Source organism: Coptis chinensis, chromosome 7, assembly GCF_015680905.1.
Source record: "Coptis chinensis isolate HL-2020 chromosome 7, ASM1568090v1, whole genome shotgun sequence".
Lineage (NCBI taxonomy): Eukaryota > Viridiplantae > Streptophyta > Magnoliopsida > Ranunculales > Ranunculaceae > Coptis > Coptis chinensis.
Genome location: NC_141462.1, coordinates 94,140,283 through 94,166,348, shown reverse-complemented (window position 1 = coordinate 94,166,348; position 26,066 = coordinate 94,140,283). Strand labels below are relative to the sequence as shown.

At 36.9% G+C, this 26,066-nt stretch overlaps 1 protein-coding gene across 1 annotated transcript; it reads right to left on the bottom strand.

The window, feature by feature from the left end:
- Positions 1-12,239: 12,239 nt before the first annotated feature.
- On the bottom strand, positions 12,240-14,444 carry LOC147490130 (peroxidase 4-like). Its single transcript, XM_086574806.1, has 4 exons — positions 14,385-14,444; positions 13,341-13,532; positions 13,081-13,246; positions 12,240-12,796 (listed from the first exon to the last, which is right to left on the bottom strand). Exons 1-4 carry the CDS (start codon positions 14,442-14,444, stop codon positions 12,405-12,407), a joined length of 810 nt encoding a protein of 269 aa, XP_086430932.1. The 3' UTR covers positions 12,240-12,404.
- Positions 14,445-26,066: the final 11,622 nt, after the last annotated feature.

Here is a 26,066-nt window from a genome sequence, read left to right as displayed (position 1 = left end):
TTCCATTATCTCACGAGGCTTTCCCAAAGTTTTAAAGACGATCTCTGCTTTCGGCTTCTTCCGTCCGCTCGGTTAAGTTTTTGTTTTCGTCTTCTAACTCTCTGTTGGTTCCGCTTAACGCTTTGTTTGCCTCTTCCAATTTTCGGTTGAGTATTTTCACTTTCTCTATTTCTTCTACGGCATTGACTTCATTCGGAACGATACTTTTCTTCGCAACTTTTTCATGAATTTCTTTGGCCCGTACTACTGCCGTTTTAACCTGCGGCGAAAAATATCTGTTTTCATCAATCTTTCGGACTTAAACACAAGTTTGCCATAACTGATATAAAAAAGGTCAGATTGCTCAAAAACCGGATTCACTAGCTCCACAAGGGTGAACCGGGTCAGATCAAGGCAACACAGGTACGGTGCCCTTCCTTTTCTGGCGCGGCACTATATCATGTTTTGTTATTTCAGTTCCGGATGCACCCTACCATATTAAAAAAGAGCAGGTACGGTGCCCTTCATTGACTGGCGCTGCACCGTATCATATTTGTTAATATCAGTTTGAACATGGGCGCCATCAGTATGCCTTCACCATGTTTCTTCGACAGCAGCTCATGAAGAAAACCGACGTTCATAATTTTGTCGCCACTATGTGTTTCATGCAGAGAACATCCTGGGGAAGAGTTCAACAGTTCAAAGACCATGAATAAAAGAAAAAAAAAAAAAACACAAGAAGTATAAAGAGTAAAGTTTTACTTACCGCAAACATCGAAATCAAGTTGAAAATTTGAGCGATTACTGTTTGATGGAAGCGGCTGATTTTTTTATACGGGGTACTGATCTAAAGAGGGACACCACTTTGCAACCAAACTCACCAGAGTTCAAAGACTTGTGATCCGACCCACGATAATCCGCACCACCATGCGATATTTGATCGTCTTTGATCATGCAGAAATCGGAAATCTGGATCACGTGAGTACCTCGTTTGCACAAAGCTTCATGGCGAGAGCACGTCGTTATGGGGCGAGAACAGCGCTCTGCCACCAAAGCCCCTGTTGCTTTGTCGGCCAACCCTGAGCCTTACTGGTAAACGACACAAGTTTATATATGAGAAGAGCTGATGGTGAGAGAACGTACCTGATTGAGACGGAACACAGCGTTCTAGCGCGGCAATAAAACGGAAGAGGAGGAGTTTTCTGCGACTTCAAAACTTTTCTTAACCACGACTGTTTTGATAAGTGCCAGCACTTATATAGGGTCGAGCTGTTTTTCAGTTCTGATGGGATTCTTTGCTAATCCAACTTCATCTCTATTCTCAATTCTTATCTCCTCCACATTCTTATCTCATCCGAATACTTTGAGTCCAATATGTATTTAACATCCTTTTATTATTATTATTACTAAACTACCCCTACGTTTAATTTTCAACGGTATAATCAAAGTATCGTTATTCCGTTGGCACGCATCGTCGAATTCAAATTTCATTATTATTAATTATTGACGCAGCGTTGGTATAGTTTTCGCCAATCGAATTTTGCAATTTTTTATTTACGTGCATATTTTTATTTTTTCTTGCATTTTCGGCCATCTTTTATTTAACTACATTCGTCCGTGATATCGTTAGTTTGACATTATTTCGTTCGATAATTCACTTAATTTTTTTCGACGATCAATTTTCCAATTATTTATTTTCACCGCGACACCGTTATACATTCCGCTCATTTTTTCTTTCTTCTTTGCCATATGAACTTTGTTCGCATGCCAAAGAGGGGCGATGTTCGACCCCCACCTACGTGGCAAACATCTATTGGTAGGAGTCTCCACTTTATTTGTTTAATCAGCGGGGCTAAAGCCCAATTCGCAATATCATGGATCAATGTCACGGGCCCATTAACTCATGTGGCTAAGGTGAACCTTAGCCACATGACTTGCCACTAATGTACGTTGATTTATGTCAGATTCGATTTCTTATCAAAGAGATAATTATCGGTTAAAAGTTATAATATATCACAATTACTCAAGCTACAAGATTGCTTGAGCTACAAGGACTCTCTACTCTACCTATATAAATACCAAACTATTTTTCATTTGAACTACGTTCTTGAGACTTGATCCCATTGATAATTTGGATGCGTAGGCAACCGCAAGGTCTGATCTCATCATTCCCCCGATCACCATCATTTTTCTAATTACTTTTCTACGTTCTTCGTCTCTTTTATCAACACTTGATGTTTTGATCATATCTGGTCGAAACATATATGAAACTCAGTAATTCTCAAACAATTCTCCTACTTTTCATCATGAAAGGCAAAGACAAAAATAAGCAAAGTCAGGAACACATCATAAAAATGAATCGAGAAACATCGAGAGGACGCGTTGTTCCTCCATATGCAAAGTTCATTCCATGTCTTAGTGGTTTCATCCCCATTTTTCTCCATCTATATGGAATGGGGGACTTGATTTTCAAATAAGAAGCTAAGTAATCAGTGAAAACACAACCGTCAGGATAACGACCAGCTGGTTTTCCAAGAAAAGTGATACCATATGGCGTCAACCATGAATCAACACTTCTCCTTGAGTTTCCAGTATCTGCATAAGAATCACCAAAGGCAAACAATTTCGACAAACCAAGACGGTCTCCACATCTCACTACACCCAAAGGCAGCGGCAAAAACCGTTCGCGAATAAACCAAGCAGCTTTTAAAGCGTTGCAAATATATAGCGTCGGTAAAGTGTTGAAAATATTTACAACGCTTAAAAGCGTTGCAAAATGAAATTTCAGCAACGCTTAAAAGCGTTGCAAACAGAAATTCAAAGATGAAATTTGCTTAAAAGCGTTGCAAACATAAATTCAAAGCGTTGCAAACAGAAATTTCCAACGCTTAAAAGCGTTGCAAACATAAATTCAAAGCGTTGCAAACAGAAATTTCAAGCGGCTTAAAAGCTTTCCAAACAGAAATTCAAAGCGTTGCAAACAGAAATTTCCAACGCTTAAAAGCGTTGCAAACAGAAATTTCCATAATTTAAAATTCATTTGTAACGGTTATAAACCGCTTGCTGATGGGTTGCTAATAAAAATAATAATTTCTCATATTTTGTAGCGAGAATTTAAACCTACAATAACCAATGAATACAAGAATCCAATGAATACAAGAATGGTTTAGACAAATATATAACAAAACTCCAAACTGGAAGCAAACAAAATTAAGTAAAGCAAACTTCCCACCTAAACAAACCACCCTTGCTTTCAAAATCTTCCTTTCACTCTAGGAAGTCCTTGGCATCTTCAAACCCAAAAGCTCAATGCCTTCTGCGCGATTCCTTCCACGACCATTTATTAACCCATCGCTCTAGCAAGTAGCATCTCCTTGTGCACTCTCCATTTGGATTATCAATACAATGAATAGCCATTAGAAAATAACAATGCAAAGAAAAATTAAAAACACTGTGACTACCAAGGATGGCACAGTGGAATGAAAAAAGAAATAACAGAAGGCTGAACAACTGAACTCTTGGGATATGAAGACACGAACTTTGGCGAGTGTAACATGTTTGATAGATAACACTACAAACGCCATACAACTAGCTGGAGAAAACCTTACCTTTGGGTTCTCTTGTGATTAACAACAAATAACCTCTATGTATAAGATAGTACACATTAACGCAAATCAACACACATGTTATCTAAAAGTAATTCATTCATTGATTTTTCCATTAAGAAAGAGCATTAGATGAAATTAAATCATATACATGAACACTACCCATGAACAATAGTACTAAAAGGCAGCTAAAAAGAGAGATGGTGAGAAATACTTACAATAGCACACAAAAACCTCACAAGTGGTAAAGGCGAAAAATAACATATGATTAGAAGAAGTGACCCTCTTGTTTTACAAACTTGAGCTCCTAAGAAAACAATATAATCTTGATCGTTTTGTTTCTTTTTTGGCAAATGGGTTCATAATAATGGTGGTAGTTCGTGCTCACAATGTAATAGTGTGAAAGAACGGTTCTTGCCCTAACTTCAAGTGGTATCTACATTGTTTTTCCATTTCCGTCTTCACAAGAAGGAACGAAAACGGACACATGGGGTATAATACAATAAATAAAAACTTAAAAATATATGTTTAGCACCAGATTTGATCATCTATATGGAGCAATCAAATTTATTCTTTACCCATAAAATTACTTACCTTAAACATTTCTTCAATAATCTACCATTATTTTCTCGTTTTTTGTCTTCACCAAATACATTCTTTCGGAATGACTTAATAATTTTACTAATGATGTACTCATATTTCATTCTAGTTGAAATAGCAAACCTTCATGAGCTAAAGCGTGTCAAGCCACTTTACAATTTGTTTTCACATAAATTATAAAGGGTGCATTATTAATAACTACACTAGTACTATTAAGATCCAGTAAAGTAAACAAAATTAATGAATGGATGGAAGTGAAAACATCCTATTATGGTGTAGTGTGTGTGATAATTCCATAGATAACAACCATAACATGTGTGGCAATAGATACAGCTGAAGTTAAAAATAAGGTTTAGCGAACTCCTTGTTAAAATGCAATTACCTGCAAGTGACACTTGGCATGGAATTCCGATAATCAGATGCCCTTGGGATACCTTTTGATTGTTGCACCTACATACAAGTAAATTACAATCAGACATAAGAAAGTTCTTGTGAATCCAAGAAAAGCACTTAACGTACCTTAAATAGTTAAAATACCTTAAATAGACGATATTCATGAATAGTTAGTTACCCATTTGTTTTTAGCGGTTAAATCCCATCCGCTATTAGGCCTTCATTATATTCTTTTATATTTAGCTAGTTTGTCTTCTCTTCTCATGATTGATTCATTGAAGTAAGGCAAACAAAGCAATTAAGCAACACATGTTTACATCCCATACCACGAATATCTTTGTTTTAGAGTGTCTTTACGCTTGAAGAAGAATAGATGCCTTTGTGGCAGTATAATCCCATGAGCATGAGGGTGCTCTTGATCAAGAGGGAGCTGATGCGAACACGGGGAGCTGGCTTTGAGATTTCTAGTCTTTGCCGAACATGAGAGGGTTGAAGAAGAACATGAGGGGCTGCTGCGAATTTTACGTTGTGGTTGAGGATCGGGAGGATCTTGAGAGCGAGCATGAGGGCGTCTGATGCTGTCCATGAGGGCTCGTGGTACATGAGGGCACTGCTGTCCATGAGGATCGCGGGGCGCAACCCGGCAGAGAACTCCGGAGAAAGCTACGGAGAAGGCGCGGTGAATTCCCTTTGCAGAGAAATCTCACCCAGTGTCGCGACAACCGCAGCGTCGTCGAAGGGAGTATAACACTGCAGAGAAACATTCTTGAGGGAGTCATCGAGTATTTAACCTGCGAATTCTCGAGAGGGAGTTTACTTGGCGTTTTCCCCTCCGAAGTGCACACACCAGGAGCAAGCCTGAATTTGAGAGATCTGAATTTTGGCAGAGATCCCGAATTTCAGAAAATCTTAACACCATTGAAATATAAACAAACCTTGGCAAGGGGAGCAAGGCGGTTGGTAGTGCAACTTGCATTGGGGACAATGTTGATGTCGACTTGTATTCATTCTCATTTGACGACAACAAACATGGGAGCATCTACACTTGGGGCAGAAATGACAACCTTCTTAGCACCACCTTGTGCATTGACAACCCAACACATTTTAGAAAACAATATATATAATTAGTATGCAACCATAGTAGAGGCACAAGAAAGTCAATACATAAAAACTACCAACGGGGAATGAAATAAAGAAATCCACTTCATTTCAATCCTATCCGTAGAATTTCTTCTAGGAATAAAATGAAATCAAATTCATTTCAATCTTATTAGTAGTATTTAAGTAGATATATATCCAACCACACAAATTTTAATTACTTTTAAATATCATTATTCTACTACGAACTGTCACTTCATTTGCATAGGGATCACTACACATACTAAGAAACAAACTACATAACAACCCCATTTTAGAATTAACCGACTACAACTATTTCATTTCAAAATAGTATCAATAAGAAAACTCCGTTTAAGTGGACTATAATATAATAATCCCATTTTTATAAACATTTACAAACCACGAGAACACAGATCCGTCAATATAAACAAGCATTAGAGGCTAGAACACGAAAAGCAAACCTTCAAATGAGCAAAGAACTTTATCCTTGGTGGTAAACACACCGGTCGATTCAACAACATATTCAGCTCGATTCGACCTATGGAATCTCATCTTTTATGATAAAGCCATCTCTATTCAGATTATTAGTGTGTGGGGAAAGAATATTAGCATTCAAAAGAAAAATAAAGATAAAAGGATATCACGGACCAAACTTGAGTTTTACAGAATCGACAACAAGCTTCAAAGCAAAAGAAAACACTTGGGGAAAAGCTTCGACATGCTTTTTTCTATCTCTAAGAATAAAGTTTTTACTTTACTATGGAAAATAAGATATTTATAATCTTCCGAGGAAAGCCAAGTATGAAAAGAATATGCTACACACAAGCGTATAGATAGCTATGTCCAAATACAAGACTAATTAGGTTTTCTTTGGATGGTGGCGTTTTCTAAGGATTCACCCTTTATTCGCATTTTCTAAGTATTAAAACAGAAATTCCTTAAGAAATTTGACAATACTAGACCAAACCCGACAATCGGCTTTTGTTTACCATCAGGGGAAGTGACTCAATAACATGACCGAGAATATATAAACACTGGAGCTAACAAATGAAAACACCATTAAATTGCTCCTAGTAATGGGGACGTGAGAGTCATGGTGATATCACAAATAGTTTCATCTAGCTTAGAGGGATCGAGATAGTAACCTAAGGTGCCATACCTATTCAGTTTGGGTGAAAAAACAAGTGTATAAATTTACAAGGCAATGTATACTTAGATAAGCTACTACTAGAATTTTCCATGCAAAAATCCTGATCAACACCTTTATTATAAAATTGAATTATGTACAGCTAATCATTCATGTTAAAGAAAAGAACACATATGTGCATGATAACATGAGAGACAAAATCGGTTGACCAAGTCCAAATGTCCATCCACCACAAACATTGAGATGAATAATCAATAAACACAAACAAGTCTCACCAAAAAACACACAACGAATATCCGTAAGTGTGGTCGATATCTATGCTTTGGCTTTACATAAACCCAAAACGTACACCATGTTCTTTCTAATTAACCTGCTGCATTGTTTGACAAAAAATATTTACCCTGCATGTGCTATGAAAAACCATAACACATATTCTTCTTAGAGACCTCGAAGGCTGGAGCGAGGTAGTGCAATGACAAAATAACTTGAAACTTGTTGTGTATAGCATAATTCACATGACAAAGAAATGGAATAGTCCTTATACCATATATATCGCTATAATAAAGAATGAGATCTTAACAAATAGCTACAAATGAGAAACTTTCAAAACAAATAAAACTTTCAAAAACAAAATTAAGGTGGGAAATTAGGATCAACAGGATAAAACTTTCAAAACAAACATAGCTATGAGAAACTGAATATGTGATCCAAATAGAAATCAATTAAGTCAAGAATGGCCATTAGCAACTCCATCAAAAGCTAATCAAACCTTATTTTAATGCACAAAAAGACAATGTAGTCATGGAGTTGATTAAAATTAGTCATTAAGTGATATCATACAATGTTGGTTGGCTGGGCTTATTGTTTTTCCTCAAGTATACTTGATAACGGTCGGGCTTGGGTTTGAAACAACTAAGGAGCAGGGAGAGAAAGATATGCAATGTTCCTCCCAGCTCCATACTTGAATAGGCAATATAAGCATATAGACACTACTCCTTTTTGTATATTATTTGGGTTATGCACTATGTCCTTAACTCCTCTTTACATGAACAAATAACACTTGAGAGTCCAATATTGCATCACCTATTCGATTTGCTGTCAAGTAACTTTTTCCTCTTCATCATTTGCAAATTTAACCCGAAGCCCTTTACACACGGTGAGGGGAAAAAAATATCGAGACATAATTTGTATCTAAAACTCATTCACAACCCAAAAACGCGTTGAAATACCTTCACAATTCTACTTGATTGAGCCATTTAGACTTTTGATTCCTACCTTTTAGTGAATAACGACCAAAGTTAAAGTGGATAATTTGCTTTTGTGTGGTCCTATACTATGTAGTCACAGTTTGAAAAAGGAGGACAAATAGATTGACATGTTTGAAAAGATATTCCAATCAATATTAATCATAACAAATGAAATACAAATCACTATATCAAGCAAGGACAAAAGATAATCATACCTAGTAGCTGCATTGAGCTAAAGAACATTCAACTCCTCACGAAAGACAACAAAGGAAATGCAGATAAATTGGGAGTAGTGGCATTGGCATTATGAGTGGCAGCCGAACTAGTAGACTACCGGTGGTAGTGAAACCCAAACTTCCATAAGTTTTAACACTACCAACCTTACTAACCCCACCATTATTACTATCGGACACGAAGAAGGTGAAGAAGAAGAAGAAAAAAAAGAACAAGGACTAGATTGATGAGAAGAAGAAGAAGAAGAAGAAAGAAGCTTACCCAACTTTTCTTGAAGACAAAAAGCACAGATCCCACTGGGTTATTCTTATAAGGATGATTACTACACTGCATACCTTCTCCTATATCATCTACTACTACCCCTTTATCCATTTTTTTTTTTTTTTAGCTTAGCTAATGATAGCTAACTTTCCTCTTCTTTTGTTTATATAATGATTGCTTTTTAATGAAGTTGATAATTAAGTTAGTGTTTTAAGCTTCACCATTGCTTTTTCAATTTGTGTGGAAATTGGAATAACTTGTTTTGTTTTGATGTGGCTTATTTAAAGGCCAAATTGACTAGTCCTTTTTATCTAACTTGTTTATTCTATCGGGCATCGAAGAACAAGTTTGAACAACTAGGAATTGTTAGAAACGGATATGGTTTTGTTCATGACTATGCATGGTTAAGGGCTTCTTGAGATTTTTGCCTCTGTTGTGATCTATAAGTTGTGAGGGAATTCACAAGTAGTAAATATACTTGGGGATGAAAATTCAGCAGCAGCTTATCTAAGGCAATGTATTTATTAGGTTGGATTTGGGCAACAATGACTACCTTAACAACTACTTCATGCCCCAAATGTACTCAACTAGTTGCCAATACACTTACAGTGCAATATGCCGACGTTCTAATTCAACAGTTTTTCAACAACTAAGGGTGGGTACATTGACTACATTCTCTTAGTTCATCAAAAATTATGTACATATATAGCAATATTGTCTCTACTAAGTGCTAATGAAATCTTGTTTTTCGTGTACATATATAGACTCAGCATAAAAAAGGAAAGTGGCTTTGATTGGTGTTGGTCGATTGGTTGCAGTCCAAATGCATTGGCTAATAGTCGATTTTATCGTCGAGAGAATTTTACATGTCGGTTATTTAATGGGACGCTTAGGAATATGGTGGACAACCTCAACAATAACCTAGATGATGCTCAATTTATCTATGTTAATGCTTATGGAATCTTCGACGATATAATTGAAAGCATCTAATGGTAAATCCCTAAATGACATGTTGACACAATGACACTACAACTTTGACTGACTAAAAACCATACATACAAAGTCAAGAAACAGAACAAACCAACATAGTGAATTTATTATTATATTTAACGGGGAATCATTGATGTAATGTCCAAGAAGAAATTCACAAGTTCCAGAAAATATACTGAAAAAGAGAGACACAGATTCAAAGACAATCTTCCCCCATGAAAAAAGAAATAACATATTGACACAAACAGACAACTTTAATAAGAGAAACAGATACGTCTGCTTGTTTGTTGTCTATGCACAACTCTATTCAATTTTTTTTCTCTATTATTTGACATTATCTGTGAATACATAAACCAAGTGCTTCCTATATATATATAATAATAATAATATTTCCATCTTAGTAAGTAGAAAGAAAATGAAAGATTAATTACCTCAAAAGAAGAACGTACAAGACTTGAGATCTAGCCTCAAACTGCAAGAAAATACGAGGAATGAATGTCTCCTCCTTGTTTTCTTCTTCTTCTTCTTCTTTTGATTCCCTCCTTTTTTTTTTCCTCTCTCTAGAAATTGAATAACAGCTAGAACTTTAAAGTTTTAATCCACCGAAAATTAGTTTTGAGGAGTGCGAAAATTAGTTGGATTTTAGTTTTGATGAAGATTTTAGGGATCTTGGAATGCGGCGGTGAGAGAGAGAGGAGAGAAAAAAAGTTGTGTTTTATATTTCGATTTTTAGTTTCCCTATTTTGAGAAATTTCAAGTTTTTAATTTGTAACACTTCTCCAACACTAAAAAAAGGTTAGCAATTAATTCGGAAATTCACCCAAATAAAGCAACGCTTTCAACATTGCCAAGCTTTATTTAACGAAACTTACTATATAAATAATGCAAATCAAAAAGGTTGTTGCAAATATCCTATTATGGTGTAGTGTCTACTATGATGGTGATGATGGTGACCATGACCTTGAACAAACTGATTTCCTTGCAATACTCTGTAGTGAATATACTTCACATCTTTCCCAACTTATTATGATCCTAATGACAAAGACACATTCATTTGAGCATGTATATTCAAATTCCTTACTGCTTCAAAGAAAATGAGAGAAATAATAATAATGAATGTATCTTAGAACAAATCCCAATCTCTATATAGAATACATAAAACCAAACGTATATTAAACAACGAAAGAAAGCACATACTCTCTATTAGTTCCAATTATCAGCGTGTAGACCAAGACCTGAATAGGAGATGAACTAGTAGAATAAAAAGGAAGTTGCGTAAGAAGTAATGATAGAAACATGCCGAATTGTTGAACCAGACAACAAACCTTTAAGCAAAACCCATCTTTGTCAAACTACCCCACAAACATATGTTCAATAAAGATTTAAGATAACTAAATACTCTATACCACTCTATGAGAACTTAGTACCTTGCAATACTCTCTGGTGAATATACTTGAGTTCCCTAACTTAAAAATAAAAGTTTTATTTTTGGAGATCAAATAGTGAATCTAAACTCTATGAAATTGTTAATATGTCTGAAGTTTAAGGACTTGTTTGATTCGGTTGAGCCGATTCTTGCAATATGTACGTGAATCTATATTTCCTCACCTCTTGTTTCCATGATCAATTAGTACTAGGTGATTTCAGTGAAATAAACTCGTAAAGATATGAGCTTGTAGAAGTAGTATTTGATTTGGTGAAGGGCTGGAACATAAGCTTTTCTAAGCAGCACTTGAGAAATACTTTTTCTTGGAAGTGTTTTTCAACTGGGGAAAGCGGTTGTTGAGATTAAAGTTTGTGAAGCGGTTGTTGAATCGGTAAATGGGAAATGTTTCCCTTTTTTCTATCTTCTTTGAGCCTAAACTCATTGGGTTCACTAACCACCATTGGGGGATCAAGAAACCTATTCACGTGAAGTTTTTCCTCCTTATCTTCACTGCCACCCTCTTCTTCCTCACTCCCTCTCTCTCTTAGGTCAAAGTCCTTGGACCTCTCTAATATTGGGTCCCTCTTTTTGGCCTCTCTGATATTGGGTCCCTCTTAGGTCTACTTGTATCTCTCTTCCTCTTTTTTGGGTTCACCTCTTGTGTCTTTATTTTCTCTCAGTATTATATTTTTAGTATTATATTTTTAGAACTCTTCTACATGTGATGTTAGTGGTCATGAAACTGGCTCACACATGTAGCATTTATTTGGGTTGACATCTTCTAATACATATGGCATTTTACTTTCTAACTAGTACTAAATTTGTTTCATTTCAACTCTTGAGGGCTGTATAGTAAACTTCCACTTGATCTTCAGAAATAAGTCAAATAACAGATTCAATAATCTGAAGATTCCACCAAGGCTAATTAAAGCCTGGTTGGTTAGCCACAAGAATCACTTTCAGACTTTGTGGTATGAGTTAGTTGCATTATGATATTGGAGGCTCAAAATTTTCTCGGACGAGCTTGAGGTTTGGTCGTTTGGACATGTTTATATATGTGAGTCGATTGGCAACAACAGATTGAGCACTTGATCGAGAGGAGCATGAAGAGGATGTTCAGACTTCAGAACTCAGAGGCAAAAAGGGGTGATGAAATGGATGCTAATTCAACGGTTTTGGAATGGTTAAATCTTTTGACAGATTCTGACCCTTGAGCCTGCTCTTAATGACACACTAAATCCTAAAAAACATTATATTATAATCCAAAACAAAACTGGTACAGAATCAAGAGAAGCACTATAGCACTATTACACGATACACTCAAAAAAGTAGCACACTCACGCAGTTCAAAAACTAAAATTGGGCTGGGCTTTGTTTTATTGTCTCCTTGAAATAACACGATCTTAGTTCACCATTCTACATTTCTTTCGAATCTCTCCCTCTGAACCAGTGAGTGGTTTGTTGTCACCCATCTTGATCATGGCTGCGGCGAAATCTACAAAAAAGGTATCGGGACTGTAGGTGTATTTTTTCACTTGGGCATCAGCCGATCCTCCATTGAATAATACTTGATCTGAGTGAAGAAGGCCCTTAAGGTTGATCAGATTCTTGTAGTAGTTGTTATCAAAAGAAGTTGGAGTTTGGACGTCTAATGGTGCCAAGTTGTTGTCTCCCGACCCTGTTTTCTTTGGGCAATTTTCTTGCCTTGTCTTAGCAAAAGACTTGTCTATGTTGGTCTCGTTATAAATTCTAGGCCTGAAGGTAGTACACCTGGCTTTTCCAATTGTATGTGAACCTGTTCCAAAATATTATTAGCACGATTGTTTTAAAAATACTGTTTTAAATAAGTAGCCCAGTAGAATTTTGCAGATTCTCAAATTGGCTTTTCTTTTCTGGTTAAAACTATGACCTCATAATTAATGGTCAAACATAGCTGACTTGCTTGAAATGACTGGTTCAACATTATTTCTCAATTATTAAGTTGTTGTTTGAGCAGATATGTTGGTGTTATTCTGGTGTACAAAATATAGGGGGTTAACTTCATCCAAAAGTTGTAGTTGAGAAAGTGAGGATTTATACCAGATAACGCAACCATGTCTTTAGCAGAGAGACCTTGAGCTCGGAAACTTGAGATGAGATTCGTGAGGTTAGAAGTTGGAGGGGGAATGTTACTATCAGCAGCGCCTTGACTAGCATTTCTAGCATCCCTTCTTCCAAGTTTTACATTCCAGGTAGGACCTTCAAGCTGAATTGCATATCCCATTAATAACATTTTCAGCTAGGGGTACTTAATCTATAATTCTGAGTTTGATTAAATGCTAAAAACGAAATGCACTTACAATCGCAACGGAGTCTCTAGCTGCAATTGCCAAGATATCAGCACAAGAGACTACCTTTGGACACAGCTTCTCTACTGCAGACTTTATATCATCAACGACATTGAATCCCCTCACCGAATTTCGATTGGGAACTGCATTTTTTTCTCCTGTGAAACTCGAGGTGTCGTCAAGCAGTATTGAACCATCACATCCCTAACAATGCATGAGATAATTCAATATATGAAGGGTAACTGAAAATATTATAGCTATGAGAATTTAAAAACCCACTAAAATATTAACTGTACGTCGATAACCAATAATTAGAAAGTGTGATGGTCAAGACATGATTGATGACATCTATAATATTACTCTGTTTGATGAGAAGAAGTTTCTCTAAACTTTCGCACGTCTATCTCAATGCACAATCAACGGTGCCCACTGTGATCTCCTAATTAAAATAAGTGCCATATTTTTGTTTTTTGTTTATGGCTCGCAATGTTCCTAGGAAATACATTTAATTTATAACAAACTTTTAAGTTCTAAGTACTTTAGTACTAGTTCAATTTCATGGAGGGATTAATAAATATACAAATAGGGACGGTTGAAAGGTGATCTGCTCTCTTATTTTGTAATTTACAAATCCCACCGTGCCTCCATGCTACTGGTAAATGAAAGCAAGGTATCAATTTCCATGAGTTTGAAAGCCTACCTTAAGCTTAGCTACCTTCTACATTATGAGAACTAAGCCAAGTGGTCTCAATTTCCATGAGTGAGATCGAAAGTCGACATTAATCTTTAAAACAAGACCTTCTGCATTATGAAACTATACTTTTTTTTTTATGGTTATTTATGAAACTATACATTGACAATTTGACGTACATTATTGTGAGCTGGTCTTTGTCCATCTCTACATAAAAATGATTTGATAATACATAATAGTAATAACAGTCCTACACTTCACATGTTAATACAGATTTATTGTCATGAGACAGGAAGATGAGATATTTGAAAAGATTAGGAGGGAAGAAAGTTGAAAAAATTATCTACAAAATATCAACTACGTACAGTACCAAACCCATCAATCCTATGAAGATAAACAATGCTCTTCAGATATTTCAACTCCATTAATTTAAAAAAACTCCTAAAAGCAGGAGTGTAATTAGGAAATTTGATCCAAGTCAATTCGTAGTTTATTTCTTAAGTTGTTGGCTGCCTGGCAGGTTGATATGTGATCAAATCATCTCTTATATATACAATAGATTTGATCAAACTACATTGACTATATATATAGTATTATATTTTTAGACGTCGGCATTATATTCTTCAATCAATCTAATGCTAAACTAACAGAATTTGCCGCCTAAAATAAATAATCCAGGTAAAGCGAGAGCAAAAGGCGTTATAGTCAATGTATTTTTTGATTGTCAATTCTCTACAAATGTTTGGTCACTAGTGAAGAATGCTATTGGTCTAGGAAGATCTGTCAAAACTTCCAATGCGGAATGGTGTGATATAATCAACCTTTGCAGACAACACAACACTCAAGCTGAGATTTATAAGGTTTATGTATGTGCCACTATAGGGCATCTTTGGAAGGAACGAAATGGTAGAAGATTCAGGAACAATATAAATTCATGGAGACATGTTGCTAATTCTATCCTTAAGGAAATGAAAATCTATTTGGGGATTAGGATCGACTCTATTCAAGACATTGTCGCCATCAGATGTCTGCTGACTAGACTGGACATTCAAGTTTCATTCAAAACTAAATAACCAATTTACTGCAAATGGAAGTTTCCTCCTTCAGGTTACATGAAACTCATGAATACCGATGGTTCTATGAAGTTGAACAGTGTAGGATATGGTGGTATCGTCATTGATCGACATGGGAATGTTTTACTCACTTACACAGGAGGAGGTACCCAACGTTCAATAATATTTCAAGAGCTTTAGGTTATAGAAGTGGGACTTATCCTCTGCCAACAACATGACTTCCATAAGATCAAAGTTTGCCCTGACTCCCTTAGAGCAATTCAAATACTCAAAGGTTCAGAAGAAGCTCCATGGTACTGTTGTAATCTAGTTGCTGCGATCAGATATCAAATTTCAAGAATGCGGGATGTCATCTTCTCTCATGTTTATAGAGAAGTTAACAATAGTGCGGATTACCTAGCTAATCTATCTATGTCTGTTGATGAGAAATATGTTTGTAATGGTGGTCCTCCCTTAGATATATATATAGTAAACTCTCTTAACTAGTTTCGAATGATTTAAAGGGAACAATTTATGTAAGATCTTAATACAGGTTAAGGGTCTTCCAAACCCTATTAACTCATTTAAAAAAAAAAGTGTTATAGTTAGTTTATTTGTTGTACACCTGTCATTTGACATCTACAATGAGAGGTTTGTAAGCAAAAAAAAATTAATTTCTCTTTAATGAGTAAAAACAATGTAATAAATATGAAGAAACTCGAAGAAACCATATTTGATAGTACAAATCACTAACAAAGATCCGAAGAGGAAAATATTTAGCTTAATTTAAATTAAAACATTTTGGCTTGATCATTGTAAGTACCCTCCATTCTCAAATATATCACTACAACACACGTGTCCACACCCCAAGTCGTATCTTCACAACTCGTACATCACTAGCTCGTACCACGCCACCAGGACGTAACAACGACCCAGACTCAGGTCGTCCCAAATATCAAACATGGCCATATATGGAAGCAAATGATCTACAGCGATCCTGAAGCTCAGTTAACGCACCAATCAAGGAGCGAGACATTTACTTTGTAACATCAGAAGTAATGACGAATCATCAAGATAGAACAAAATATGGGTCTACACTTGACAACGGCCTGGAGCAAATAAGAAAAGTCAACTCAAACATCTATAAGTAGAGAGAGATGAACTACGCAAGGCATGATTCAAGTTTACCCAAGGAACTTGATACGTAGGCAACTCTTATCCCAAGCAAGAGTGCAGCCATTCCTTATCAACCTCAACATCAAGTCGTAGATACAAATCTACACCTCTACATTGACGTCATCTGCCGGTTCATTCCCTTGAGAAAAACACCACATTTTCCAAGCCCACGAAGCTGGTTAGAAAACCACCATGGAAGCACAAATACAAGCTCTAGTAGATCAAGTCAAGTTTCTCCATAAATCATTTACCCTGCTCCAACAAGAGAACTACCAATCAACGCAGTCACAGCCCTCATTACAACCACCAATCAACGACTGGAGGACTTCACTCAGCGGTTGGAGAAGTCAAGGGAAAAAGCTAGCGCAGCCCAGATCGTACAAAAGATGCTCTAGTCATACAAAACGTCACCATTCACCATAGAAGTCAAGGACAAGCAGCCTCCCACTGACTTTATCCAGCCAAAGTTCCCGTTGTATGACGGTAGCTCTTGTCTAGGCCAGCACATAGCTCGCTTCAGCCAAATCCTGGCACTCTACAACGCTCCAGACTATGACTACCTAAAGTGCAAACTCTTTCAACCAGCTTGAAGGATGGAGTTTTAGACTGGTTCTACACACTAACTCCTGATTCTACACACTAACTCCTGATTCAATCAACAACTTCGACAAGCTGGCTGAGATGTTCACAGCAGAGTTCATCCACAACAAGAAGAAACAAGCCAACCTAGACTCGCTATTCCAACTGAAGCAGGCACACGGCGAGACTAGCTGTGCTTTTCTAGGACATTTCTAAAAGGAACTCCTATCAATGGAACCAAGCCTCAAGGATAGCTTCGCAACCTTTGCATTCACCAACGCCCTCCTAAATGACTCCGACCTATCAGGATCTCTCATGCGCAACATGCCAAAATGCCTAGACAACCTATACCACAGAGTCGACAAGTATATGAAGTACAAAGAATGGATGGCCCAGCGCAAAGGCAAAGAAGTCCTCACAGTCAGCAACAAACGGGGACCCAAAGAAACCAACCAGTACTCAGGTAACAACAAGGGCACCAACTCCCACAAGCAATCGTACACCAAGAGAGAATTCTCCAATTTCTCTAGGACGCGAAGCCATATCCTGAAGAAGATATATACAGCACCTTACTCCAAACCAAACATTAACAAGGTGATCGCCATATCAGGACGTCCATATTGCCACTTCCACAAACTCCACCACCATGACACCGATGAATGTTAGAGCCTCAAGCACTACCTCCAAGACTTAGTCAAAAAGGGAAAACTGAAAGAGTTTCTGCTAGAAACCGACCTTAGGCATAAACTGAATGCCAACCGCAATGAAGCGGGGAGCCGTGAGTCATGGCGTTTTGCGCCGCCGCGAAGGGAGCGTATGAACAACCCAACGATCTAAATCTCCAGGTCGGTCGAGGCACAATAGAAGAAAACACTCCTTCGACCACGATGAGGAAAAAGTAATCCACATGATTACAGACACCTCTAACAACGAGACCTCCAATCGTGAAAAGCGCAGGCGCATAAGAGCACTACAAGAAATCTACCACCTATCACACAAAGCTGAAGTGATCACTCATGCCAATGCTCAATGACCTCAATATCATTCACAGAGGAAAATTTGGACAAGTTGTGCCTACCTCATAATGATGCGCTAGTAGTGCACGTCAAAATTAATAGATGGACAATCAAGCGAATCTTAATCGATCTAGGCAGCTCTTGTGACATCCTTTTCTACTAAACATACATGGATATGCACCTGCCAGACTCGTTGATGATAGAGTCAAATGCACCACTCTACGGGTTCAATGGAGACCACACAGATGCCATTGGAGATGTCATCCTACCAGTCTCCATTAGACAAAAAGAGGACATGGTCAAGACCTCAACACGCTTTAGTGTGATTGATGTCAAGTCGTCATGCACTGCCATCTTAGGACGCAAGTGGATTCACAAGATCCAAGTAGTTCCATCAACCTTACACTAAGTCCTGCAGTTCCCTAGACCCCGAGGTATCATGGAGCTCAGAAGCAACCAACTAGAAGCTCATCGATGTAATCAAGTAAGCGAAACAACCAAGGTTAAAACTCAAATCATCTAGACGGAAGACATCCCAAAGCTGCAAGATCCTCAAACTTTCAACCCTCCAGCATCAACAACAGATAAGCTCAAGGAAAAACAAGTACAAATCGAACCTGGAGAGAAAGTCAATTTGGGCACAAATTATGACCCAAAATTTGTTTATGTAGGGGCTGATTTAGACCCCAAGCTCAAGGAGTAGCTTGTCAATTTTCTATCTCTCAATAAAGATGTTTTTGCTTGGTCGTATATCGATATGCTAGGAATCGACCCTCAGGTCGCTTGCCACAAATTAAATGTAGATCCAACTATAAATCCAATCAAACAATGACCTAGGAAACTAGCACTCAAATTTCAAAAAGTCATCAATAAAGAGATAGAAAAGCTCAAAAACGTTGGATTCATCAGAGAGGTCGAGTACGCGACCTGGTTAGCTAACATCGTAGCCGTTCTTAAAAAAAATAGTCAGGTACGACTTTGTATAGACTTCACCAACGTCAACAAGAATTGCCCAAAGGACAGCTTCCTCCTACCCAGGATTGACATACTGGTAGATCAAACTTGCGGTCATGAACTACTATCATTTTTGGACACATATAGCGGATATAATCAGATACCACTTGCAGAAGAAGACTAGGAAAAAACATCCTTCATAACCGAACAAGGAACGTTCTACTACAACGTCCTAGCATTCGGCTTGAACAAGGCCGGTGCGACCTACCAGAGACTTGTCACAAAAATGTTCAAAGACTTGCTGGGCGACACTATGGAAGTCTACGTAGATGACATGGTAGTCAAAAGTACAAAGGCTGGCGATCACATTTCTCACCTACAAGAAGCCTTTGAAAGATTGCACCAAAATAAGATGAAGCTCAACCAGCAAAGTGTGTATTTGGGGTAGCCTCAGGGAACTTCTTAGGATACCTCATTTCACAAAGACGCATTGAGGCAAACCCACCCAACAAATACGAGCTCTCCTTGAAATGTCATAACCAACTTCCAAACAACAAATTCACAAGCTCTCTGGCATGGTTTCTGCCCTCAACAGATTCATCTCATGTGTATTTGACAAATGCAGACCATTCTTGCAAATACTAAAGAAGGGCGCAACATTCACATGGACAGACGAATGCCACAAAGCATTCAATGACCTGAAGACTTACCTATCAACTCCACCCGTCCTGTCTAAACCAAATGAAGGAGAGACACTATGGCTTTACCTTGTGACTACCGATTTTTCCATCAGCTCAGTCCTCTTTCGCGAAAGTGAGGGAATCGAAAAACCAGTCTACTTCACCATTAAGACATTGGCAGATTCAGAAAAGCATTACTCTCCAATTGAGAAAATGATGTTATCTTTGTTATACTCTGCTCGCAAGTTTTGACCATACTTCCAGGCTCACAACATCAAGGTCATAACAGATGTACCCATCAAGCAGGTCTTGAGTTCCACCAACAAAACAGCCCGCATGGCTAAATAGGCTGAAAAACTCGGAGAACATCACATCGAATTTTTTCCTAGAACATCTCGCAAAGGTCAGGTCGTTACCGACTTCCTTGCTGACTTCCCTGTCGAAGATATTAACTAGGAACCCGAGCCCAATACTTCACTCTATCAACCAACCACCCCAGACACATGGCTCATCTACGTAGCTGGAGCTTGCAACAACAATGGTAGTGGACTGGGGGTTGTGTTAACTTCACCAGAAGGAACCCAGCTACAAAAGTCAATCAAGATTGATTTCACAACATCCAACAACGAAGCGGAATATAAAGTGTTAACACTACAACAGAAAGAAAGGTTTTTTGCAGCGCACCCTTTTGCAATGCCAAAAAATTGTTGCTAAAAGTCACCAGTTGCAATGTCGTATGGGGCTGCAAAAAGTTTGGCATACTATTTTACATGAAGCCATGGATTTATCTGTTGCAACGCCTCTTGCATGGCAAATTGATATAAATATATTTTTTAAAAAAAAAGAAAATGCAATTTTTCTAGAGGGCCTTAAGCATTTACAATGTTATCGGCGTTGATAAAGTTAATTTGATCTTTTGCAATGTCCCTTGCATTGTAACAAATGTTTTATGAATGATTTATCTAATTTAGTATAACCTTTGTTGCGATGCCAGTGGTGTTGCTAATGGTCAATTTTAGGCGGGTTATAAAAGTTTGGAATTGGAACTGATGGGTGGGCCTCGAACCAAAAACTAAAATGTGAAAGCCCTAAAAGAATGACTTTCTCTTTCTCTGACTTTCCCTTCAGCCACCGGCAACTTATCTAACCACTCTCTCTCTCACAACAACCATCGCAATAAGGTTTAACTTTTGCTTACTCATCCACATCCGACCGAGTTTTGATTTTCAAGGTTGGTTCTCTTATTAAGGCTTAATTAGTTTTTTTTTTTGTTCTCTTTGGGTTTACTCTACAAGCTAATTCTCTCAATTAATTTTCTCAGTTATATAAAGCTGGAATTACTACTCGAAAAAAGAAAAAAATGAATCTTCAAATTTTCAGGTTGGGTATTATTTATTTTCCCCTTTAGTATTCCTTTAGATTTCAAGTTGTTTTTCCTTAATTTGTTTCAATTGCTTACCATAATTTGGTTTCAAGAAATGGAATAAAGTTTGGTTTAGGTGTTGGATTAGTCAAAGCTTCAAATTTTGGTTAATCACCCCCTCACGTTGGTTAGTTTTCTTCAATTTGTTTTGGTCTTTTTGTTGTTGGATTTTGGTTGCATCGACTTCGACAAGTGATTCAAGTATTCTTCTTGTTTATTTGTTTCATTTGTAATTATTATACATTTCGCATTCTATTGCATATTGAAAAATTGAATATTTTATTTTTCTTATCTGGAACTTGTGTAATGGGATGTGCTTGATATATATGTAAGGGGGTGTGAAAAGTTCAATCAATTCCATTACGTTTACTGACTGCTGAGTGGCGGTTTTCTCTTAACCCCTTTGTCATAGAAATATTGTATCATGATGGAATGCTGAGTTTATGATTCTAGTCTTGCAAGTGTCAGTCGATAGTTTGTTAATTCGCTTATGATTTCCTTGGCAGAATAAAGAATTGTTTGGAGGCCTTAAAGCTACTGTCTCACTTGGTCAGGTCTATTCAAATGTCTGCTATTCTTTTTCGTCTTTGGGATTCTATGTGTTTGTGTGTCTACATGCATTTTACCTTGTGACTATATGGTTAATTCATGTTCCTTAAGATGATTTTATGTATGTAGGGATATAGTACTAGTGTTGGTGCTCTTAAAATGAGTTGATCAAAGGGAATAAATAGACATCACTGGATTCTTTTTCTTTTCTTTTTTTCATTTGGAATTTATCTTGTGAGGTGTCCTACTAAACTGATGCTTGATATTCAAAGGGGGACAAAACTTATGGCCTTTTTAAGGCTAAATCTATGGTGCGCAGGTCGTATGGTATGCTATCAAATCTGGGCCACTCATACCAAGGGGTGCGTGTGTATTGCATGGCAAAAGTACTAATCCAAAGGTCCACATTACCTGCGCACCATACATCTCGCACACTGAAGATATTCTCTTTTTTTAATCCTTAGGATTCCCTATTTTCAATTTTCCCTTGTTCATTTCCTCAAAATGATAGCAACTTTATGGGTATGGCTGTGTTTAGGTGATAGCTAGTAAGTATAACTAATAATAGAAACTGACAATCCAAAAATGTTTCCTACAATGGTCAATTCATAATCTTGTAATATATATGAGGAATAATACTATTATTGTCGGTTAGCATATTATTTCTTTTAAAGTAAACAATTGTTTCTAAACTAGGACAGTAACTTGATTGGATATGTCAGGGTAATGAAAGAGTGATACTACCCTTTCCTTTTTCCAAGTGATCTGTATTAATGTGAGTATGGTGCTTACCAGGCTTGTACCATGTAATAATAAATTTTCTTATTGATAAATTTGTGTTTGTTTACAATGTAAGTTTTGGGTATTCTATTTTTTTAGTGTAATAATAATTTACTATACCAATTCAGCACGTATTCAGTTTATATTTAGATAAGTGACTGAACCTTACCTTAGGTTCCTACTACCATTATTCAATCATTACCATCGAAAATATCATATATGCATCACAATATATGTCTATCTTTATTAGATCATAATAGTGTATGTATAACATCCTAGACACCTAGTCTATACTCTATGGAAGGTTGATTTTTCAAGGCTTTCTGTTTTGGAGCTTAACTCAATAGAATAATGGGTGCACTACTTTTTGTTTTGGGTTGTGTTTGATGCATATATTGTCTATCTTTCAGGCCAAAAGTCCTAGAAGTGTCATGTCTTTGCTAGATAGACCAATAGTACTATTTTAGCCTGAGCACGGCTAACTAAAATGAAGGTTAAATGTATGTCACATTGCAGGACATGTTCGAGGAGAAGAGAAGAATATTGGAACCAACGGGGGTGCTTGTTATAGCTGGAGCAGAAGTGTATTGCAAATACTATGGCCTCAAGAATGAAACTATAACAACCCTATTTTTCATTCCCATTTTTATTAAATATATATAAAATTAAATAATAATAAAAAGAAAAGATAGAGATAAAGATAAAGATAAAGATAGAATCATAAAAATGTGGGGAGTGGGATTAGTAGTTGCTGGAAATAAGGGATGGGGGTTTCGGGTGTTTTGGTTTTACCAAACACTCGTTCTTGTTTTTGGGGAGAGTTTTTTTAAAAGAAAAAGAAAACAAAAAGAGGAGAGACGTGCTCTAAAAGGGAGAGAGAGAGAGAGCTTACGGTTGTGAGAGAGATAAAAGCCGGAGGGAGAAGACAACCTTCATATACGCGCAACGGTGTGACTTTCGGTTTCGTTTCTTTTCGCTGGTTTTCGCTTTTCTGATCAATTCACAAGTGAGTAGTCTAAACATGTTCTTTAAAAATTTATTTGATTAATAATCATATGATTCTATTAGTTATTTACTTATTTTATATATTGGAACCTTGTAATTAAAATATTGATGTGGTCAAAAAGATTTAATTGGCATTCTTGCGAACTCAAGCCTCGCTTTGGTTATGCATAAATAATCATGGGTATGTTCTCTGTAGGCAATGGTGGCTGGCATATATATAAATATTTGGAAGTACTTCATCTAGATCTAAATAAAACTAATGATATAGCTAGTGACGCCAATCTTCTTTTCCTGATTGTTATGGTGTGATGAGTATGTTGACTCAGTAGATGCAAAACCAATGTTTTAAATTGCAACATAAGTGGTTTCTTATCAAGAAAATTTGGTTGTTTCTGAAGAGTTTTGTCTACCTTAAAGATATCAATACATTAGTTTAAGGCATTGATATATTTCTTTCTAACTGATGCAAACATGCTTTTGGTCTAGTTCTTGTTTGAGTAACTTTTGTATTATATTGAATTAGTATATGCCCCTGCTTCTTGGCACAATTGAATTAGGGGCTACTTCAGTGGGTCTACTCAAACATACCGTGTTAGAAGTGAAGTTGTTTTTATTTTACTCCAAACAGATTTTTAGGACTGAAGTAGGTTTGCGTGGTGCCTTCCTTTTTGTTTTTAAGTGTCACAACCACTGTATTAAAATGGAACCATTTTAGATATTTGTAATAAAAAAAATTAACTATAAGTCTAGTGACATCTTTGAGTGTTCTTGTCACATCCCGAATTTCTAAACAATAACAAAGTGAATATTTGAAATATAACAAAAATCTCAAACATCACTAAGTTCACTTGTTTAAAAACCCAGACTATGACAGGGGATACTACACATACAAACCCTAATAGCCATGTCATAAAAGAATCAACTTAAATTACAATAATCCTAATAATTATCCGCAATTTCTTTATTAAGATAACATCCTTCCAAATAAAACATCGAACAAACTCTCCAAATAAAATTCCTCACTACCATGTTCTCATGTCATGAAAAAAGGTAAACTACGTTATTACATCCTTCCAAATAAAGAATCAGACCTAAAAGAAAACTAACGGACTGCTCCAGGCACGAATCCCAATCACACGCCGCGATTCCACTGCCTTCCACCTATGTTCCCAAGAACACACCCACGTTGCCAAAACAAAGCAAACATGGGTCAGCAAAATGGAATTTGCTGGTATGAGTAGACTAACCACATATAAACATTTCAAAACTTTTCTTATCCAACTAACACTTTAACTATATCATAACCTAATCATTCTCAAACTTGAAGACAAGTAGTTAGTCATCTCAACCGCATAGTTTCTTCCCAAGCAAAACTTCCATTTTATTAACTTCCATATCATTAACTCATTCTAATAACTCCTTTTAATATCTAAATAATTGAATTACACTTTACCGATATCCCACAGATAAAGGGTAGGACCGCCCTCAGACAAAATATTATTAAGTCCTACCCTCCCAGAAAAGAAAGTTAGAACTTGTATATAACATATGTATATATCCTCTATGTATTCAAAAGTAAGCCCAAACACACTCTCATAATCAAATCAATTTCTCTTATCACTTAATCAATTACTTTTCTTATACACCCACCCTTTAGTACCTAGTCCACGATTTGCACTCCACACATTTGCCAAATCACACATTTCGTGTGCCCTCTCCCACCGAATACCACAATATCATAGCCATCTCTGGGCTTTCATACACATATTTCACAGCCTCTTTGGGCACAAAACTCAGGTCATTCATGGCACATTCAATGAATACCTTAGGTCATTCCCGCCACATTCAAGGAATACCTATCATATCACTAACGGGCCATTCATGGCACATTCAATGAATGCCCTGGGTCATTCCCGCCACATTCAAGGAATACCCAATCCTACATTCCCGTACACTCAAGGAATACAACTAACCCAAGGCTTAATGCCTTAGTTCCTCTTTTTAGGGCGTCTTCACGCAATCTGGTCATTCATGGCACATTCAATGAATACCCGGGTCATTCATGGCACATTCAATGAATACCCTTATATAACACTAACGGGCCATTTATGGCACATTCAATAAATGCCCACCTAACATATGACTTCATCAGTCATAAATTAAATTCCATAACTTGAGGCGTGGAGAGTTCTAAAAGGGTGCGGTAAGTTTTGTTTACGCATTATTGTACTTTATTGCATAGATTATTTCAGAGAACGTAGGAATATCTTGATTCAATTATTTTTGGTTTACGCGTTATTAATTTCATGAATGTATAAGTGTCATAACGTTGTGTATCGCAAAAGACTGAAAAATCACAAAGCAGTAAATACACGTACACAAGTATATTTATAAAGGTCCTAGCCTAAGTCAAACCTGCTAGTAGTCCTAGACTTATCCTAATAGACCTAATCATAATTTTATGAAAAAGTCAAATTTTCGGGTCAATTGGTCAAAGTCAACCCTGGTCAAAGTCAACAGTTAACTCTGATCAACAGTCAACATTGGTCAACCCGGCCTAAACTCCAAAAACCCAAAAGCCCAAATCCTAAGGCCCATAGTCTAATTTTAAAAGTCAAATTTTTAAAATCAAAAAAATAAAAAGATATTAGCCCACGATTTTGGCCCAAGCCCAAAATCGTTTTTGCTACTGTTCATCTCCTTCACTCCTTCATTCTCCAGCCACCACCGACCACCACAACGGCCACCACCGGCCATCCATGACAGAAAAAAACCAGCGGTTTTGATCCTCACAAAAACCCCCACCTACCTATACCATCAAATCATGATTCTG